General features: G+C 35.9%; 1 protein-coding gene across 1 annotated transcript in view; it reads left to right on the top strand.

The window, feature by feature from the left end:
- Nucleotides 1-18908, top strand: part of SPATA17 (spermatogenesis associated 17) — a 164455-nt gene that overhangs the window by 61930 nt on the left and 83617 nt on the right. Inside the window, exon 6 of the mRNA XM_045982285.1 lies at nucleotides 7487-7610. Within this exon, the coding sequence (XP_045838241.1) occupies nucleotides 7487-7610 (124 nt within the window). The remainder of the gene's footprint in view (nucleotides 1-7486; nucleotides 7611-18908) is intronic.

The raw sequence follows: 18908 nt of genomic DNA, 5'->3' as shown, positions 1-18908 counted from the left end.
TCAGGAAACCTTTCTTCTACTCTAAAGTGCTTTCCCCCCACTTTGCTGTTGATGGACCACGTCTACCAAAGGTAGCCATAGTTTCCTGTGAGTAATCCAGCCTCTTTTCCTCCCCATGCTCCTTTCTCCCATCCCTTTAGTTCAGTTCCCGGTGCTGCCACCTACAGGAAGCCTTTTCTGATTTCTCCAAGTTTAAGCTCTGCCCCGGTGTTTCTTCATTTTCTGTCTGTAGTCTAGTTGGTTATCTGTTATTTTATTTGTAAGCTGCTTGAAGGCAGGGATTGGCCTTTACACCTTTTTATTTCTTTTAATATCTTAAACATACTTGTGACAGACTGAATAAACAAATGAGTGTTAATGTTCTTCATGATATTCATTCTTCAAGTAGCTTAGGCATTTTGAAAAGAAATTCATCTATTCAGAAACAAAGGATTTTCGAGAGTCGCTAAAAATATTTTCTGAGAGGATTCTTGTAAGTGTTTTCAGAATGTTAAAATCTCAACTGCAGGTTTCAGAGTAAGGCATGGAGCTCAGGAGCAGCCTGAGTGCTTGAATATGAATGACTGTGTGCTACACAGTCCTTAATTTTAAACTGTATTTTCTCTTTGTAAAATGCTGCCCGAATGAAATTGGCAGTGCCTGTCCAACAGGTCCAGGGCCCCAGTAACCAGGTAGACAAAACAAGTGGTTTAAATGCTTTGACTGACTTAAAGGGAAGCTTTTGTTCCTAATGCAAATGTTTTGGGTATTTTTCTGACTTCCAGAGTATCTATTCCAAGGTTTATCAGTCCCCAAATCGTTTTGAATGTCACACACCAGGTCCAAGCATGTAATTGGCTTTGTGGTTAATATTTTTGCTTATATTCTAGACTTCGCCGCCCTTTTTTCCTTTATTGTCTATGTATTTGGTTAAATTAATATGGACATATTGAGAGCAGATAATTATGAAAGAGAAAAAAAAGCACATTCAACAAACTTAACTGAAAGACTTTTCTGTCATAATACACCACAGCAGAAAGTAATGCTTTTCAACTTTTTTTTTTTTTTTTTGAAGGCTTCTTGCACATCACTGGCTTCATTCCCCATCAAAACAGAGTGAGGACTCTGGAGAATTGTTTGAATTCATTTCCTTAGAATTATTTTTTCTTAAAGATGTCACAGATGATGACATTTTGCTTTTATTTGAGAGATTATGTAATATTATTACCAGTTCCCTCTGAAATTTTGGTCATTTATAATTTTAAAACAATCTCGTTTTTTTTTTTATTTCTCTGCCAAAATTATGATTCCTATGAAAATATTGTGTGCATATCATTTCTCCATTGTAGTATTTCTCAGTGCTTTAGCTTATATGGTGATACTCATATTAAAATTCCTAACTGACTATAAGTCATCTATGATGTCGTATTAGTGAGTAGAATTGAATCATCTTAATTCCTCAACAGAACTGATAATTTTTATTGCTGCAGACTATGCTTCTCAAACTTCCAGGGTCCCACCCACCAGGATTTCTGAGTTGGTCTGGGGTGGAGCCTGAGATTGTGCATTTCCAGCACTTCCCAAATGAAACTGATGCTGTTTTCCAGAGACCACACTTTGAGAACCACTTTATAGGTAAAGAGCCAGAATCCTAGTTCTTCCCTCCTTCCCAAGAGAGGCTTTCTCAATGTGGCTTCTTATCTCTTCTAATTAAACCATCAGAAGGAATGAATTGTATGACTAGTCAACTGCGAATAATAGCACTTAGTTTATACCAGATATTAGACCAAATTCTTTGGGAGGGACACATTAATGAATAAACTGTAATCCTGACCTTCAGGACCTCAGTCAGGACTTGGTGGGCAGAAGGCAGGAAGTTGTGTGTGTATGCAGCTATAATATATTGTAGAATGTAACAGACATATAAAAGAGGATTTTGAGAGTGGAAACAGTGAGAGATTAGTATCATTGAAGTGATCTATGAAGACTTTTTATTTTTTATTTTTTTAAAGATTTTATTTATTTATTTGTCAGAGAGAGAGAGAGCACAAGCAGGGAGAGTGGCAGGCAGAGAGAGAAACAGACTGCCGGCTGAGAAGGGAGCCTGATGTGGGCCTCGATCCCAGAACCCTGGGAGCATGATGTGAGCTGAAGGCAACTGCTTAACTGTCTAAGCCTCCCAGGTGACTCATATGAAACCTTTTTAGAGAAAAGAATAGAGATTTTTCTTCTTGCGTTCTGCACCTACAAAGGTGAAAAGATAAAAATTATATAATTTTTTAGTATCATATTTTGAAATGCATAAGAAAATCAAACAATGGCAAAATATAGTTGACCCTTGAACAATGTGGGAGTTAGGGGCACCGACTCCCTATATAGCTGAAAATATACGTGTAAGTTTTGACTCCCTCTAAACTTAACTACCAATACCCTGCTGTTGACTGGTAGCCTTACCAATAACATAAACAGTTGATTAACACATATTTGTACGGTATGTGTATTCTGTCTTGTAGAATAAAGTAAGCTAGAGAAAAGAAAGTGTTATTTTTTCAAAAGATTTTTTTATTTATTTCAGTGAGAGAGAGAGTGAGTGCAGGGCGAAGGGGCAGAGGAAGAGGGAGAAAGAAACCCAAGCAGACTCCCTGCTGAACTCAAAAGCTGGCTGCCGGGCTCAACCCAGGACCCCTGAAATTAGACTTGAGTGGAAACCAAGAGTCACACAGTCAGCTGACTGTGTGACCCAGATGCCCAGAAAAGAAAATGTTACTAAGAAAATTATATAAAAGAGGAGAAAATACATTTATCGTATTGTAATGTATTCGTTGAAAAAAACTGCATATAAGTGGACCTGTGCAAGTTCTAACTTCAGTTGTTCAATTGGATTTCGGCAAATGTGTGATATGAATATAGTATTTTGCATAAAGGGATGAATTTTGGTGTGTATTCAATTTCTAACTCTGTATTCAAATTCTAACTCTCACTTTCTGGTTTGGGAGTTTGGACAGAGGCTTAACCTCTGTGATTCTCATTTCCTAGTCTATAAAATGGGAGTGATAATACTTCCTTACTGGATTGTAAAAGGATTAAAAGTGGTAATGTGTATGTTTTAGGCAGGAACCTCTTGGAAATAAAATGTTCAGTGTAGGATAAAACTTATAATACTATATTTGTTAAACTGATAATACTTTATTAAACTGATAATACTTTATACTACTGTTCAGGGCAGTGAGGGTGAGGAAAAGTGGGAGTGAAGTGTCAGAGATTGAAACAGACTCTGAATGCAATGGTTTGGTGCAGGACTGTACTGGGGGGGCTTTGGGGAATAACATCGGTAAGGTGGTAGAGAAGTTGACCCGCATCAGAAGTATTAGCCAGTTGCTGGAAGCTCAGGATTTGGATGGGTCTTCAGAGTGGACCCAAAGTGAGGCAGAGGCTCTGGGCCTATATATTCGCTCAATCACCAGTCACTGGATGCAGGCTGGAGGGAGAATGTAACAAAACCTGAGACCGGGCAGCTAATTTTCTCTCATGGCTACTCATGCATTGGTCCTGTAGGGAGGGGAGGAATGTGATAGGGTAAGCTCCTGCTGCCGTGGCCACCACTTCCTGTGGAGTCCCACAGTGACACAGGTACACCAGGTATGCACTGCATTCTCCATTAGCCACACGGGTTTGCAAGGAGATCTCGCAGCAGTGATGGAAAAAAAAGAACATTTATTTGCATGGCTCTCTTCCCTTTCATGTTTCCCACCAGCCATGCCTCTCTGCCTCTTAGAAAACCAGATTCCATACTTTGCTTCATGGATTTTATCCACAAATTGCGGGCTATGGACATTGGGGAGGGAAGGCGAACCATAAGAGACTATGGACTCTGAAAAACAACCTGAGGGTTTTGAAGGGTCAGGGGTGGGAGGTTGGGGGAACAGGTGGTGGGTGATGGGGAGGGCACGTTTTGCATGGAGCACTGGGTGTTGTGCAAAAAGAATGAATACTGTTACGCTGAAAAAATTAATAAAAAGGGAAAAAAAAAGAAAGAAAAAAAAATTGCACATTGATCAGAAGAGAGAAAAGAAGAAATCATTGAGGGAGTTGAGAAAGTACAAAAGATTGGTATCCAGTTGAGTTGATAAAGGAAGTAGTCTAGAACATGGCTTAGAGTGAAAATTCAGTATATAGCTAACACCCGTGTAGGGCCCACCTGTGTGGCAGCCCCTCTCTGAGTACTTTGTGTAGATTAATGTATTTGTTCCTCACGATAGCTTGATGAAGAAGACACTGATACTAATATATTTACATTTTATAGACAAGGATATTGAGACTCAGATATTAATCAGCTAGTAAGTAGCACAGCAGAGAGTTTATAACCAGGTGTCATTTCAGAGTTCATGCTGTGAACCATTCCACTGTATTGCTTCCAAGTAGCTATTTTTAGTTTTATTATTGCTGTCATAATTAGAGTATGTAAATATTTTAACATTATAAATATCTTTAACATTAGCAAACTATATTGAATATGAAAGACTTTACAAAAGTTTTGGTAATTTTTACCTTTATTTTTAAACAAGTATCACCAGATAATTTATATATATGAAAAGTGATACAGGAAGACCTGAGACTTACCCAGGTGTCTTTAGTTATATAGTAGAAAACAGGGTTATAATAAAAAATGTATGTGGTTCATTCAATAAAAAATATCTTCTGCATAATATTTCTTGTATCAGGATGACTACAGCCTGATCTGCAATTAGAGAAACTGTAAATCTAAGGATCCTAATTCCATTTCTGCCATTAACTGATTTGTTATTCAGAATCCATCACTTCATCTCTTCATGTGTTACCACATTTGTAAAATAAGGTAATTAGTAACTATCCCGTATATGTCACAGGATTGTGTTATAAGGATAGAAGTAAGACAGTATATATGCCTGAAATGAAAAAATACATTGAAAGCAACCTGGAATTATTTGGGAAAAATTTTAACTGTTTTAGAAGTACTGCATTAAAAAAAAATTCCCTAGATAAAAAATCAATAATTTTTATAATTTTATAAAGAAACCTAGTTTGAACAGTTGCCATCATTTAATCCTTAAAGGGATCATAATTTTTTATTGCATCCTTTACAGTGAGACATCTCTTCATTGCTATTGATGTAATAAGAACTTGTATATCAGGGATAAAAATTTATTCAGCTCTTCCTACTTGGTCATTAAACAAAGAGTATTTGACATGAATATAATTGTGATGTTCAATATATCTGTACACTCTCAAGAATGGCAATAAATCAGGAACATAAGATTGGCTTTTTTCAAAAATTGTATAAATTTATTTAATTAATTACTTTTGTGTGTTGAGATTACCACAGATTAATTTTTCTAATGTTTTGTTAAACTTTTTTTGGATTTATTTTTAGAGCTTCTCAGTTCCTTCTGGATTTACGGTGTGTTTTCTTTACATACTGGAAACTGACATTCTTTTACTTATCTTTCAGTTTTTGCTTTCCTTGTCAAGATCCCTGAATACACGCTGTTTTTAGTTTACATTTCCATATCCAGAAGATGGACTGTTTTTACTACATCAAATAATTTACACCTTTGATTTTGTATCTAAGCCATATTACTTCTTTGCAGTTTACCTGTTCATGTGTGTGCAATTATATTGGATACTTTTTTCTTTCTTATGTAAGGTCTCTTCTTATTCATTAAATTATTTATAGAGCACAAACGTCTTTGTAGATGTATTTTTTTTTATTTTTGTGATTGCTTGGAAAATTACTGTGCTTATCTTTGGAATGACATAAAATTGAATACATGCATATCTGAGTAATTATCCTTATAGAGGCAGTTCATTGGTTATTTTAAATTATCTTTAAGACTTACGAGAGGAATTATAGAAGAAACATTTTTTACATAGTATTAAAAGTATAAATGAAAATTAATAATGTATTCAGTTTTTTATGTAACGTGATTGTTATTTTTCCTGGGAAAAATTCTCATTTTATTCATATGTACCTGCCTTGAAATTTGTACCTTAAGGACAAAGAAAGGTCACCAATCCTTCTAACTCCTGGTTCTTTGTCAAAAATGGACACAGTTAATGAGGTTTGTTTGGTACAGAACAAATTCTCAGACACAGATAGAGATCCTTTCAATGGAAACAAATTTGTTTGGCTTTACCAGGTTACTTAGCGATTAATAATAGCCTTGAGATGCAGGTCAGAAAGGTCATTGTACCAGCTTGCCAACACAATCTAAATGTGCAGCTAGCCCAGCTCTGTGGGCGCAGAAGCCCCCAAAATACTATGCATAAAGTAAAACAGGCTATTTTCTGACTCCTTTTTTCATATTAATAAGCAATTTTCAAGAGAAGGGTGGCAAAATGAGGGCCATGCCACTCCAAGTAATTCATTTATTTTGCAATTTAATCTTATGTTGAAAAAAATTGCTCTGCTGCAATAGCATAGCATGGTGATTTTTAAACGTCAGTGTGTTTCATAAGTAACCTTGTATGAAGTATTGTATTAGTAGCCTTTAACAGAAAATTGCAACAAAAATATTTCTAGACATTGAAGTAGAAATGAGAACCTTTTTTTTATTTTTGGAATCTTTCCCTCTGCTTTCCCTTGATATCTTTAGGGTAAATGCTGGATGATTTGCTTAAAATTTTACTTAAAGAACTGGACATTAAGTTACATTATCTATTTTTTAAAAAGAATAATGTATAATTTCAAAACATTATTTTAACATGAATAGTTAAATTTGTTCTGTGAAAATAAAATTTTTTTTCCATATTTGATAATATCTTATTCTATTTACGGCGTTTTTTTGCGGAGTATGTTTTACAAGTTTGTTTTTTGTTTAAATTTCTTAGATATACACACTCAAATGATGAAATTTTCATTATTTTAATAGAATTTATTATACCTAGAAAGCCATGAACTTATTCACCTAGCTTAGCTTTTAATTATCTCTATAACTGAACAAAATCACCTTTCAAGTGCAGGATAATACATGTTGGTATTATTTGAACTATTAACTGGAGTAAACTAAATTAAGTATATATATAAAACCTATCACATTTTCAAAATTAGCCCATAAGTATACAAAATAAATGATTAGAGATTCGTAAACATAAAATCAAAGTTTAAAGGAAATCAGACATTTTCGTGGGATATTTAGGTGTGTCCAAAATAGCTAATCTTCAACCAGAGAAAGTGGCAATGTAGTTGTTCACTTCCTTTGCACTTGATATATTTCCTCAGCTGTTGAATTAGTTATAATGAGTAGATATTTGATTTTAAAAAATTCAACCACTGAAAAATCACTTAACTGCTTTTTAAAGCTTGCAAAGATTCAGGGGAATGTGCAGGTAAGATCGATTACACCACTGATTTTGATGGATGTGGTCAGTGATGGTAGCCTCAAAAACTTACTTGATTATCATCTGTGGAAGAAGGGAAATGTTAGTGGATTTTTAGTATCATAAATAACTGCAGATTGTTTTGATGCAGGGAGGCACTGGAGGAGTTTGCAGAGATGAAAGAAAGAGAAGAGAAGAAGGCCGACCTCGAAAGGGAAGAGAAGGAAAGAGATTACCAAGCCCGAAAGATGCATTACCTCCTCAGCACAAAGCAGGTTGGTCTACCTGTCCCTGACAGCTCCCGTAAACCACTTGGGCCCGTAGCCTGACAGAGATAAAGTAGCAGGCTGAATGGGACATGACTTGTTGAAAAGATACCACAAAGACACTACTTCGAGTTCAATTTCGTGCTTCTGTGTAGGTGCGCGCAGGCAACATGACTCGTCTGCGACAGCAGCTTCATAGAGGCAGCGGCTGGGATGCCGGCAGAAAGGTCCAAGTCAGCAGTGTGATCTGCCACTGTGATAACACAACACGAAGGGCATAACCTCGCTTTTGAAACCCATTCTGAGTGGCTTATTGTCTCGCGAATTGATCAAGAACTAATAAGTTATGAAACAGGTTGCTTTCAGGTTTTCTCTTTTACTTGAGCTAATATTGAGATTAGAGCCATTCTTGCACCCTTTCTAAATTTTGATGCACGTTTTCAAGTAAAGGTTTGAACAAACCTGCTTCAGCAATTGCATCTTCTTACTGAGATACAAATGTGGAATTGGGAATACTTAGAATGATTTTCTTATAAATGGTAAAATTTTAGTGCCTCAGATTGTGCCGTAGTTGCTAGTTGCTGAGAAAAAACACATTGGCCTGTAGAATATTCTGTTCACAAGGAAATATGGTTAAAAAGCAACATGAATGGGGTGCCTGGGTGGCTCAGTGGGTTAAAGCCTCTGCCTTCAGCTCAGGTCATGATCCCAGGTCATGATCCCGGGATCCAGCCCCGCATGGTGTTCTCTGCTCAGCGGGGAGCCTGCTTCTCTGCCTACTTGTGATCTCTGTCAAATAAATAAATAAAATCTTAAAAAAAAAAAAAGCAACATGAATTTAGAGGTTGAAGTGTGTTTTGTTAATTGAGCTTCAGGCAGGAAACTAGCAATTTGTGGGTTTTTATTCTTTCTCATAGACTTTCAAGTTCAGTCTTATAGTTCCAGCTGGAGTTACACATTCCGATGTCTCAGACTTGGGCAAGTCAAGTCCGGTTCTGTGGTGGAGGGTTGTGGAGGATGTTACCTGAGACTAAGTGTCCTGCTTCGAGGCATCCAAATTCAAAAACATTAAGTACTGGACTGCCCATGTACATTTAGGACAGAGAACTGCACTTCTAGCTCTATTTGATAGGCTAATTAATAATACTTTTAATAATGATAACTATCTTAGTGTTTACTTAGTATTTGTATAGCTGAGTTATTTCCATTTAACATAAGAAAACTGAAAGAGAAAATTATGGTACTGATTTATAGACACAAAACTAGTAATAATAGGTCTTCTACTCAAATGGAGGTCTTTAGATTCTAAATACTTAGGCAATAAAGACAATTTAAGAAATAGAAGGTCAGGGGCACCTGGGTGGCTCAGTGTTAAGCATCTGCCTTCGGCTCAGGTCATGATGCCAGGGTCCTGGGATGGAGCCCCCATGAGCTCCCTGCTCAGTGGGAAGCCTGCTTCTCCCTCTCCCACTCACCCTGCTTATGTTCCCTCTCTTGCTGTGTCTGTCTCTATCAAATAAATACAATCTTTAAACAAAAAAAAAATTTTTAAATAAAAAATTGAGATATTTTTAAGTTTCAATTATAAATTCATAACAGTGTAAAAAATTAATCTGTATAATTGGTGGGCTACACTTTTCTAGATGTAGAATCACATCAGGAGTTCTTTTTTTTTAACTTTAGTTATTTATAATTTTCATTTTGATGAAACTAAGGGAGGCATAATATATCCTTTAATTCTTTAAACCTGATAGTAATTATTGGGTACAGTTATTTATTTTGATAACTCTGAATCCCTTTTGTACTTTGAATCTTCTTATTCTAAGGTCTGATTGTGCTGTTTATACTTATATGATGGGTAGTGTAAGGGCAGAAATGATTTTTTAAGTGGTGAAATCAGATTTAACAGAAACATTTGTTAGTTCTCTTTCATCCAGGGTATTTTGATATCGGGTTCATAGAGGAATATTTTAGAATGTCCATAAAGACTTGGTTATTTTACTAATAAAAATAATTGAATAGCAGGGGGCACCAGGTGGCTCAGTCGGTTAGGTATCCACCTTCAGCTCAGGTGATAGTCCTGGACCCCTGGAATTGAGCCCTACATTGGGCCGTCTCAGCAGAGAGCCTACATTCCCCCTGACCCTCACACCGCTCATGCCTCTTCCAAATAAATCAGTAAAATCTTAAAAAAAAATTTTTTTAAATAATGGAATAGCAAATATCCATGGAGTACTTACCATGTGCCACAGAGTATGGTAGATACTTTATATGCACAGTTTCTTTATTTTGATTTCATTTTAGTTTAAATTTAAACACCTGGTTTAACAAATTATTTCACAAACTTGACCATGTGACTTGACTCCAAGATCTTAATGAGTTTTTAATACTACCACTGTGTTTTAGGTATGTTTGTGTGAACAAATACAAGCTGTCAATGCCCTAGCCCATTTTCCTTCTTGTTTATACCTTGCAGACGGCTGGTAATGTCTATGTATATAAACTTAAACTGATCTCTTGTTTCCAGAAATCCTTGGCATCCAATAGAATGATTGTTTTTGAGGTGCTATGACAGTAGAAACAGTAGGGCATTGACATCAGAGCTAAGTTGGCATCCAAGCTCTCCCACTTGGGGTAAGATATCAGAAGATCACCTGGAATTGTCTGTTTCACTCTACAATTTGAAAGAACATTACGAAACTTGAATATAATATATTTAAAGTACTATCGGGCCCTTAGTGTTCCAGTAAATGATAACAGTCCTATTATTAGAATTTAACCTATCAAGGGGCACCTGGGTGGCTAAGTCAATTAAGTGTCTACTTTCGGCTCAGGTCATCATTCCAGGGTCCTGGGATTGAACCCTATGTCGTGCTCCCTGCTTGGTGGAAAGCCTGCTTCTCCCTCTGCCTGCTTGTGCACGCGCGCTCTCTCTCTCTCTCTTTCTCTCTCTCTGTGTCAAATAAATAAATAAAATATTTAAAATAAAATTAAAAGATAAATGAAGATTCTATACATTTTCTTCTGTTTGTCTTAGTTGTTGGAAGCGTTCATTTTCTCATTTCTTTGCTTTAATTATTAATGAAGATTAGTTAGAAATATTTATAGTGATCTTTGCCCAATATTTCCCTCCCCCGTTTTACAACTGGCCTCACAGACCTGAGGGCAACAGAGGGGAAATGATGTTCTTAAATCCCCTTCCTTGGAGAGGAATATTATATATCAGAGATTTTCATTTGGATCTGACAAGATTTTGTCATAGTGATCTTCATATTTGATCACAAATAACTGGAGATAAAATACAACCCTTTGAGCCTATGCAGACACTTTTATTCCCAAAGCAAACTTTTTTTTTTTTTTTTGTACTGAAATAGAACAGTGTTATCATCTTAGTCTCATCTGTTGACTTTGGCCAGGGAATTAGTTTTACTAATGGGACAGTACCAGAAATTTCAAATGTTTTATTCCTTAGTTTTTATTATGATATAAAAAGGTTGAATTTTAAACTGATATTATAAGTCACAATTATAAACCATCTTTACCTTAACAAAAGTATGCAATATTCACCTTAACCTAAGCAAAGATATGCAACATTAATATTAATAAATAGATTGAATATGAATCTTAACTTTAAAAGTCTTCAGTTATTCCAGATGATATATTTTGAGTAGCGACAATCTGTCTCATGCTGAACCAGGAGTGGGACATACGAATGTATACTATATGATCCTTAACCACAAGGCGTATTCACTCTGATTTCAGTCTATGCCAAACAAATGTTTTTACTAGAAAGGAATTTGACACCTTTCAGTTGCAGTTTATATAGGTGGTCTTATTGAAATTAACAGCCATTTATATTTATGATTTTGTGATTCCATTTATTATTTTATTTTCACAAAAATCTTTACTTTCCCTAACCTAAGAAGGACTCAGAGAATGAAAGACACATGTTTCAATTTGAGTAATAGTACTGATTTTCTCAGCATGACTTGACTATGGGTGAGAAATTAAGCTGCAGGTTTTAAAACATTACTAAGATATTTACAGATTAATTTCATTGCTTGTTTTAAGAGTTTTGATTTCAAATTATATCAAATACACATTTAAGTACAAAATAGAAGTCAGATATGAATTGAGTATTTGTTATTAAAGGTTTGTTCACTTTTACTCTGAATTTATGCAGTTATTGGAAAATTTACTGAATAAATATTCAAGTATAAATAATTTTTATAAGAAGGACATCAGGATAGGAAAAGTTCTGCTGATGTATTTAAAGGGAATAATACTAATAACCTTTTTAGAACTATTTTTTTTGGTGATTTCAATAATTTAGGAGTGATTTATAATACATAATGATAGTTTGTAGAATATTAATTTTCATATTAAATTTTCATTGGTCTAATATAGCTTCACTTAGATGAGTAGAAATAAAATGTTAATTCAGACAAAGAATGCTTTAGAAAAGGTAAGGAATGTTCTTTCTTTTTTTTTTTTTTATTTGTTTATTTACAGCATAACAGTGTTCATTGTTTTGTCATCACACCCAGTGCTCCATGCAGGACACGCCTTCCCTATTACCCACCACCTGGTTCCCCCCCCCCCCCCCCCCCCCCCCCCCCCCGCCCCTTCAAAACCCTCTGGTTGTTTTTCAGAGTCCATAGTCTCTCATGGTTCATCTCCCCTTCCAGTTTCCCTCAACTCCCTCTCCTCTCCATCTCCCCATGTCCTCCATGTTATTTGTTATGCTCCACAAATAAGTGAGACCATATGATACTTGACTCTCTCTGCTTGACTTATTTCGCTCAGCGTAATTTCTTCCAGTCCCGTCCATGTTGCTACAAAAGTTGGGTATTCATCCTTTCTGATGGAGGCATAATACTCCATTGTGTATATGGACCACATCTTCCTTATCCATTCATCCGTTGAAGAGCATCTTGGTTCTTTCCACAGTTTGGCGACCGTAGCCATTGCTGCAATAAACATTGGGGTACAGATGGCCCTTCTTTTCACTACATCTGTATCTTTAGGGTAAATACCCAGCAGTGCAATTGCAGGGTCATAGGGAAGCTCTATTCTTAATTTCTTCGGGAATCTCCACACTGTTCTCCAAAGTGACTGCACTAACTTGCATTCCCACCAACAGTGTAAGAGGTTCCCCTTTCTCCACATAAGGTAAGGAATTTTCTAAGCCAAAATTATATTTGTGAATTCATATATAGGTAATAAATGAAGTTATGTTGTTATTTAATTTTTAATAATTTTAGGACTCTTATGCTGATATACTGACATATTCATACTGATGACCTAGTTTCAAAGTCAGTGTTAGTAACAAATCTGGTGTATATCTTAAAATAGTTCTAAAATATTTTCCTGATTTTTACTGATATTAACTATCTCATCTTTATGCAAGCAAATATGTTAGCACTAATAGGAATTACACAAGTAAATAACTAATATTGCAATGAGTGAATTAATAGACCCCTCAGGGTTTTATTAATTAAAAAGTTCAAGTCATATTAAAGCACCTTTTGTATATGTTTATTTCAATCAGAAAGCTGAACATGGTAACTTATTTGCATAAATAATCAATCACCATTTACTAGTAGTAATAAGGTTAATTTGTTGCTACAGACATAATAGGATTAGTCAATTTTATTTCCCAGAAAATACTATTTGTTATGCACCCCATCACCTGTAAAACAGGATTGGGTTTAGCGCCCTTATTAAATGAACACATCAAAAAAATCTTTGTCCCTGTAAAAGTTTTATGAAAAGAAAGCTAATTTTAGTTCATTTGAATAAGTAAAATGCAAACATTGCTTCCATTTGTAAATTTAATTTATCTTTCTGCGAAGATTGATTATTTAATAAAGTTATTTATTTTGATTCAGTAACCAGTCAAACTAAATCTAACACATATAGGACACATTTCCTTTGAAGAAAATCTCATTTGCAGATTTGTTTTATTCCAAATAAACTGACTTTCATTCCCGTCCTTGTTCTTGGGTAATAAATTATGTTGTCTGCTCCACCTACTGGTAGCTACATGAAAAAGGCCTATTGTTGGCTTATTAGAAGATACTGCCTCTAAGATGTTGCCAGCATTTTTACAGATCCTCCTGGAGGACAGCAGAGTTACAGATACAAAACCAAGACTCAAGAACCATGTCATAGTGTTTAGAGCTATAGGTTATTATGTAGAATTATATACATTGTTTCCTGATCAGTGAAAAACATAACTTTTTTATTTCAGTGTACTATAAAAAAGGACAGATACAAAATATATTCATGAGTAAGTATAACTATATGTATTTTATTTTATGACAATGGCTTTTAATAGTTTATACATATTCACTTTAAAACTAAAATGAATATTTATAAATTTCATTAAAATTGTAACATTTTATGGAAATGATTTTTAAAAAATATTTATTTATTTGACAGAGAGATCACAAGTAGGCAGAGAGGTGGGCAGAGAGAGAGGAAGGAAAGCAGGCTCCCTGCTGGGCAGAGAGCCAGATGTGGGGCTCAATCCCAGGACCCTGAGATCATGACCTGAGCCAAAGGCAGAGACTTTAACCACTGAGCCACCCAGGCGCCCCAATGGAAATGATTTTCACATCATTACTTATATGTTTTCATTTTTTTTCTTTAATGGGTCATTTCTATATGGACACTGAGTTAATGGTTTTCAGTTATTTAAGATTCTTTAAAAAGACCCATACTCCAATTAATATCAATAAAACATTGTCTTTCCTTATTTTTTGAGAGAAACAAATGGTTTCAGCAACTTTTTTTTCCCAAAATTGTATCTGATCACATGTGTATATGAAAGGAAAGTAGCTTAATTTAAAAGAGTTAATATAACATGGGATGCGTGGGTGGCTCAGTCTTTAAGTGTATGCCTTTGGCTCAGGTCATGATCCCAGGGTCCTGGGATTGAGCCCTGCCCACATTGGGCTACCTGCTCTGCAGGAAGCCTGTTTCTCCCTCTCCCACTCCCCCTGCTTGTGTTCCCTCTCTCACTGTGTCTCTCTCTGTCAAATAAATACATAAAATCTTAAAAAAAAAATGAAAATAATTGATACTCTGTTGATATGGATACCATATTGATATGGATAGCATGTCTATAAGACAAATCTGTAAGGTGAAAAAAAGTGTAAATTAAGCAATACAGTAAGTCTTCCAAGCCCTTTATTGCTTTCAACTCTTTTTCCTCAAAATCAAAAATGGGGGGGTGCCTGGGTGGCTCAGTGGATTAAGCCGCTGCCTTCAGCTCGGGTCATGATCTCGGGGTCCTGGGATCGAGCCCCGCATCGGGCTCTCTGCTCAGCGGGGAGCCTGCTTCCTCCTCTCTCTCTGCCTGCCTCTCTGCCTACCTGTGATCTCTGTCTGTCAAATAAATAAAAAATCTTTAAAAAAAAAATCAAAAAATGGGGAGATTCTGTGCTTAATATGTGATTACACACTTTTAATTTGAGGTAATGAAGTAAGAGAAGAATGGCAGCCTTTCAGAGTGTACCCGCACATGGGCAAGCATGCATATGTGTGTGTGTGTGATATGTATCTCTGTGTATATGGTGTAGCTGGAAAGCATCTTTGGAGATCCTTCTCATCAGGCATTTTCCTTAATCAATGGTATACCACAGCAATAGTTGGGAGATCAAGTATGATATCAAAAGTACCCCTATAGTAACTTTCTGGAACACACTTTTATACCTCTTGATCCTTATATAAAAACCACTTCTTTGGCTTAAAAATACTATGTTCCTCTCTCATTTCTAGGTTGGACGCCCCACTTTCTCTTTTCTCCTCCGCTCCCTTCTCCCATCTCTGTATTTCCATAATATACATGCAAAAGGGTGTATGCCTTGATATTTATGGCTGTTAATCGTATCCACTATATTGAGTATATTACATTTTTGATCTTCATGACTTGATGCAACCTGATTTAGGCCATTCACATGGTTCCCTGCTTCTGCTTTTTGGCTTTTTTTTTTCTTCTTTATGTGCTTATTTTCTTTATTTGTCCATATCAGTCTTTATTTTGATCAATGATCTAGACTATTCCTAGTCATCCAGAGTGTTAAAATATTTCCCTCTTTTTCATTTTCTGTGTAAAATAATAGTCTTCTTTCAATTTATTCTTCCTGCCATCTTCTAAATAAATTCCATTATGTCCATTTCCTGAAGTCTGAGCAATAGTAATAATCTCTAAAATGATTTGTTTAGTCTTTTGTTCTTTTTCCCAGTATATTTATCACCATTGGAAAAATTTTGTTAAAATAGTACTTTTTATGTCATGTCTCTCTGCAGTTTTTAAACCTCCAATGATTCCCTGTTGTCCACAGGATAAAATCCAAGGTTTTCAGCATGTGCATTTGACACTCTCCAGACTGACTCTACTCTGCCTATTTATACTTAGTCTTATCTTTCTTTCATCCTCATGGTTAGCATCCTGATACAGTCTGATTTTTATACCCTAGAAACATTTATCACAAGGCTCTCTTTATATGAGATAGGTGACTTCTTGTGGCTTGTCATTTTCTGGAAACTCGGAAGCTTCCCTTTACCCCACCTCCCACCCCCAAAAGAGAGTCAACATCTCACATACGTCCCACTAACACTTTGATTTTGCCATTACTTTATCGTTAAAGATATATTTCTCTTTCCCATACTAAATTAAAATACTTTTAGAAAGGAGAGAGCTATTAAGGTGTTCTTATTAGTATAGTTTGGTGAAAATTAATAACTGTGAGTAGGCTATCATAAAAGGAAGGAGGAAAGTATGTCCAGAGTCCTGAGGCAATGCCTATAGTATGAAGATCAAAATGGGCACAAGGTTGGTAACAAAGGGAGCCAGAGATGGTAAGGGATATATTGACTACATGGAATGTCTGGGGAGAAAAGTAGATCTTATAAGGCACTGAAAGATAATTAGGAGTACATGTAAAAGAAACGTGACAATTTTGCCATTTTGCTTAGCATCACTATTTAGTATTCCTAGTTAAAAATACCACTCTAGATTCCTCTTATTTCTTTCCTACATCACACAGCATTCCCAACAATGAATTCTTAATTTTTACATTACCCACTCCCTGGTTATGGCACATTTTTTTAGGTTGAAAAGGTCTGGCAATAAATCTGAGAATTACGGAAGTAGGGAGTGGGAGTAGATTCATAAGTCTTACTTGAAGGATCTTATATTTGTTTTTGCCAACTTCCCAGTAGTTTGTATGTTTCCATGGAGAAAAATATAAAAATAGGAACTCACACTGACAGAGGACAGGACCCCTGATTGGAATGTTTTAGAGCAGCATGGAATCTTTAGAGTTTACCTTTCTAGCTCTTTATGTTAACAGGTTAAAGAAAGCAGGTCTGGAAGATGAAGCAACCAGTCCAAGGTTGTCTAACTAGTTTATTTAAACTCTGTGATGTTGGGGCATCCTTAGTACAGTGCAGCCACAGTGAAAACCCAAGTGAGTGTTCTCCATCTATGGTCTACATGTGATTCACCTAAATAAACTCTATTTGGAAGGGACTTTGTCCTAGGTTTATGGATATCTCTTTATCCTTGAAAACACTAGCATTCTGAATATGTACTGCTCCTTGTGTTACCTCAATTCACTGAGTTCTCATTTTACCCTTTCTCTGAGATGTTTTGGTACTTAGGAGGAGCGTTGATTTGAATGAATTCATGGACAAATAGAAAAACTAGGCCTTGTGTGTAAGAGAGTGAATGAAGCAAGCCAGAACATAATATAGATTACTATGGTGCCTTTCTATGAATAGCTCAAAGCACTTTTAATACATTTATCCCCACAATATTCTATAAAGTAGCAGTTATCTCTCTGGTGATTGAAATGCTCTTGTTTGGTACTCATTTCTCCTCTGGACACTTGGCAGATATATTCTTTCCAGAAGACTATGTAGTGAATAAAGATCTGACCTATGATCTGTGGATCTATAGTTTATGAGGCGGGTCCTCAAGTTTGGTCATTTGCTCTTGGTCCCAAGTGAACTGTCCACATCACAAAACCATCACATAATCTGTACTATTGGCAGTCTCTGTTCAGAAAAGGCCAAGGACTGAACTATTGTGGCGAATGAATTAGCTATTAACTTGTACATTTTATTTCCTCCCTCTTTAACATTATAGTTTTTATTATCCTGTAATATATGAAAGAGATAAAATTATTGTCTGTTGTCATTACTCTTCGAAGAGTTAAAGTGAAAAGGTTAAAAAAGAAGTCTTGTGTCCCCAAATAAGTCCCTTCCCTGCTCTTCTCCTTGCCATCATTTATCCATCATGCATCTAAGAAATGGAGGCAAAAATATAATAAAATTTAGAGAGACCATTCAGGTAGAAAAGTTTTCTTAGCTACGTTTCTTACATATATTTTCTTTTTCAGCATGCTGCATTTTAAGTTATTTTTAAAAGTATCCATCAGCAAAACACACTGTAAACCTCTCCTTGTACATGTGACAGATTCATGTGTTTGGGGGCCTGAAGCTAATACAATTTGGGGATCTATCTTCAAGAAGAAACTATATAGGGGCGCCTGGGTGGCTCAGTGGATTAAGCCGCTGCCTTTGGCTCCGGTCATGATCTCAGGGTCCTGGGATCGAGCCCCGCGTTGGGCTCTCTGCTCCGCAGGGAGCCTGCTTCCTCCCCTCTCTCTGCCTACCTCTCTGCCTACTTGTGATCTCTCTCTCTGTCAAATGAAAAAAAAAAAATTAAAAAGGAAGAAGAAACTATATAAAGTTACAAATACAGGAAGATGAATACTTTTCATAATGAGTAAAAAATCATTTCAAGCACATTTCAGATTTTAACATCTGAGAACACCACCCCTCTAAATATAACAGTAGTTTCATTAACTGCTGGATCGATCTATCATATTTGCTCACCATATTTTGGTCTCATGCTCTTTGATTGCCTTTTTATTTGACAATAATTTTGTTACATTTTCTAGAGTGAAAAGAGAAAGTTATTCACTCCTTTTTGTAGGAACACTGATCTAAATTTTTCATTACTGTAAGAAAGTTAAATGATGCATTCCTATTTGCATATGGTGCATTATTAAGTATATTTTTGAAAGGAAGGATCTTCTGTTTTGTATAGGAAATGAAGAGAACTAAATTCTCCATTTGAGAAAGCCCCACTTCTCTTCTACTAGCATGTACTCCCAGGCCAGACAGTTCAGGATGTTCATAGTACGGTGCAGCCTCTGGTCCTGCACCTTTATTCATGATGCCTGGTGAGTCTGCCCACTGTGTTCAGGAGTAGTCCCGAAAGTTATTCCT

Source organism: Meles meles, chromosome 17 (genome assembly GCF_922984935.1).
Source record: "Meles meles chromosome 17, mMelMel3.1 paternal haplotype, whole genome shotgun sequence".
In the NCBI taxonomy this organism is placed as follows: Eukaryota; Metazoa; Chordata; class Mammalia; order Carnivora; family Mustelidae; genus Meles; species Meles meles.
The sequence above is the reverse complement of the archived record's forward strand: the minus strand, read 5'-3'. Positions and strand labels throughout refer to the sequence as shown.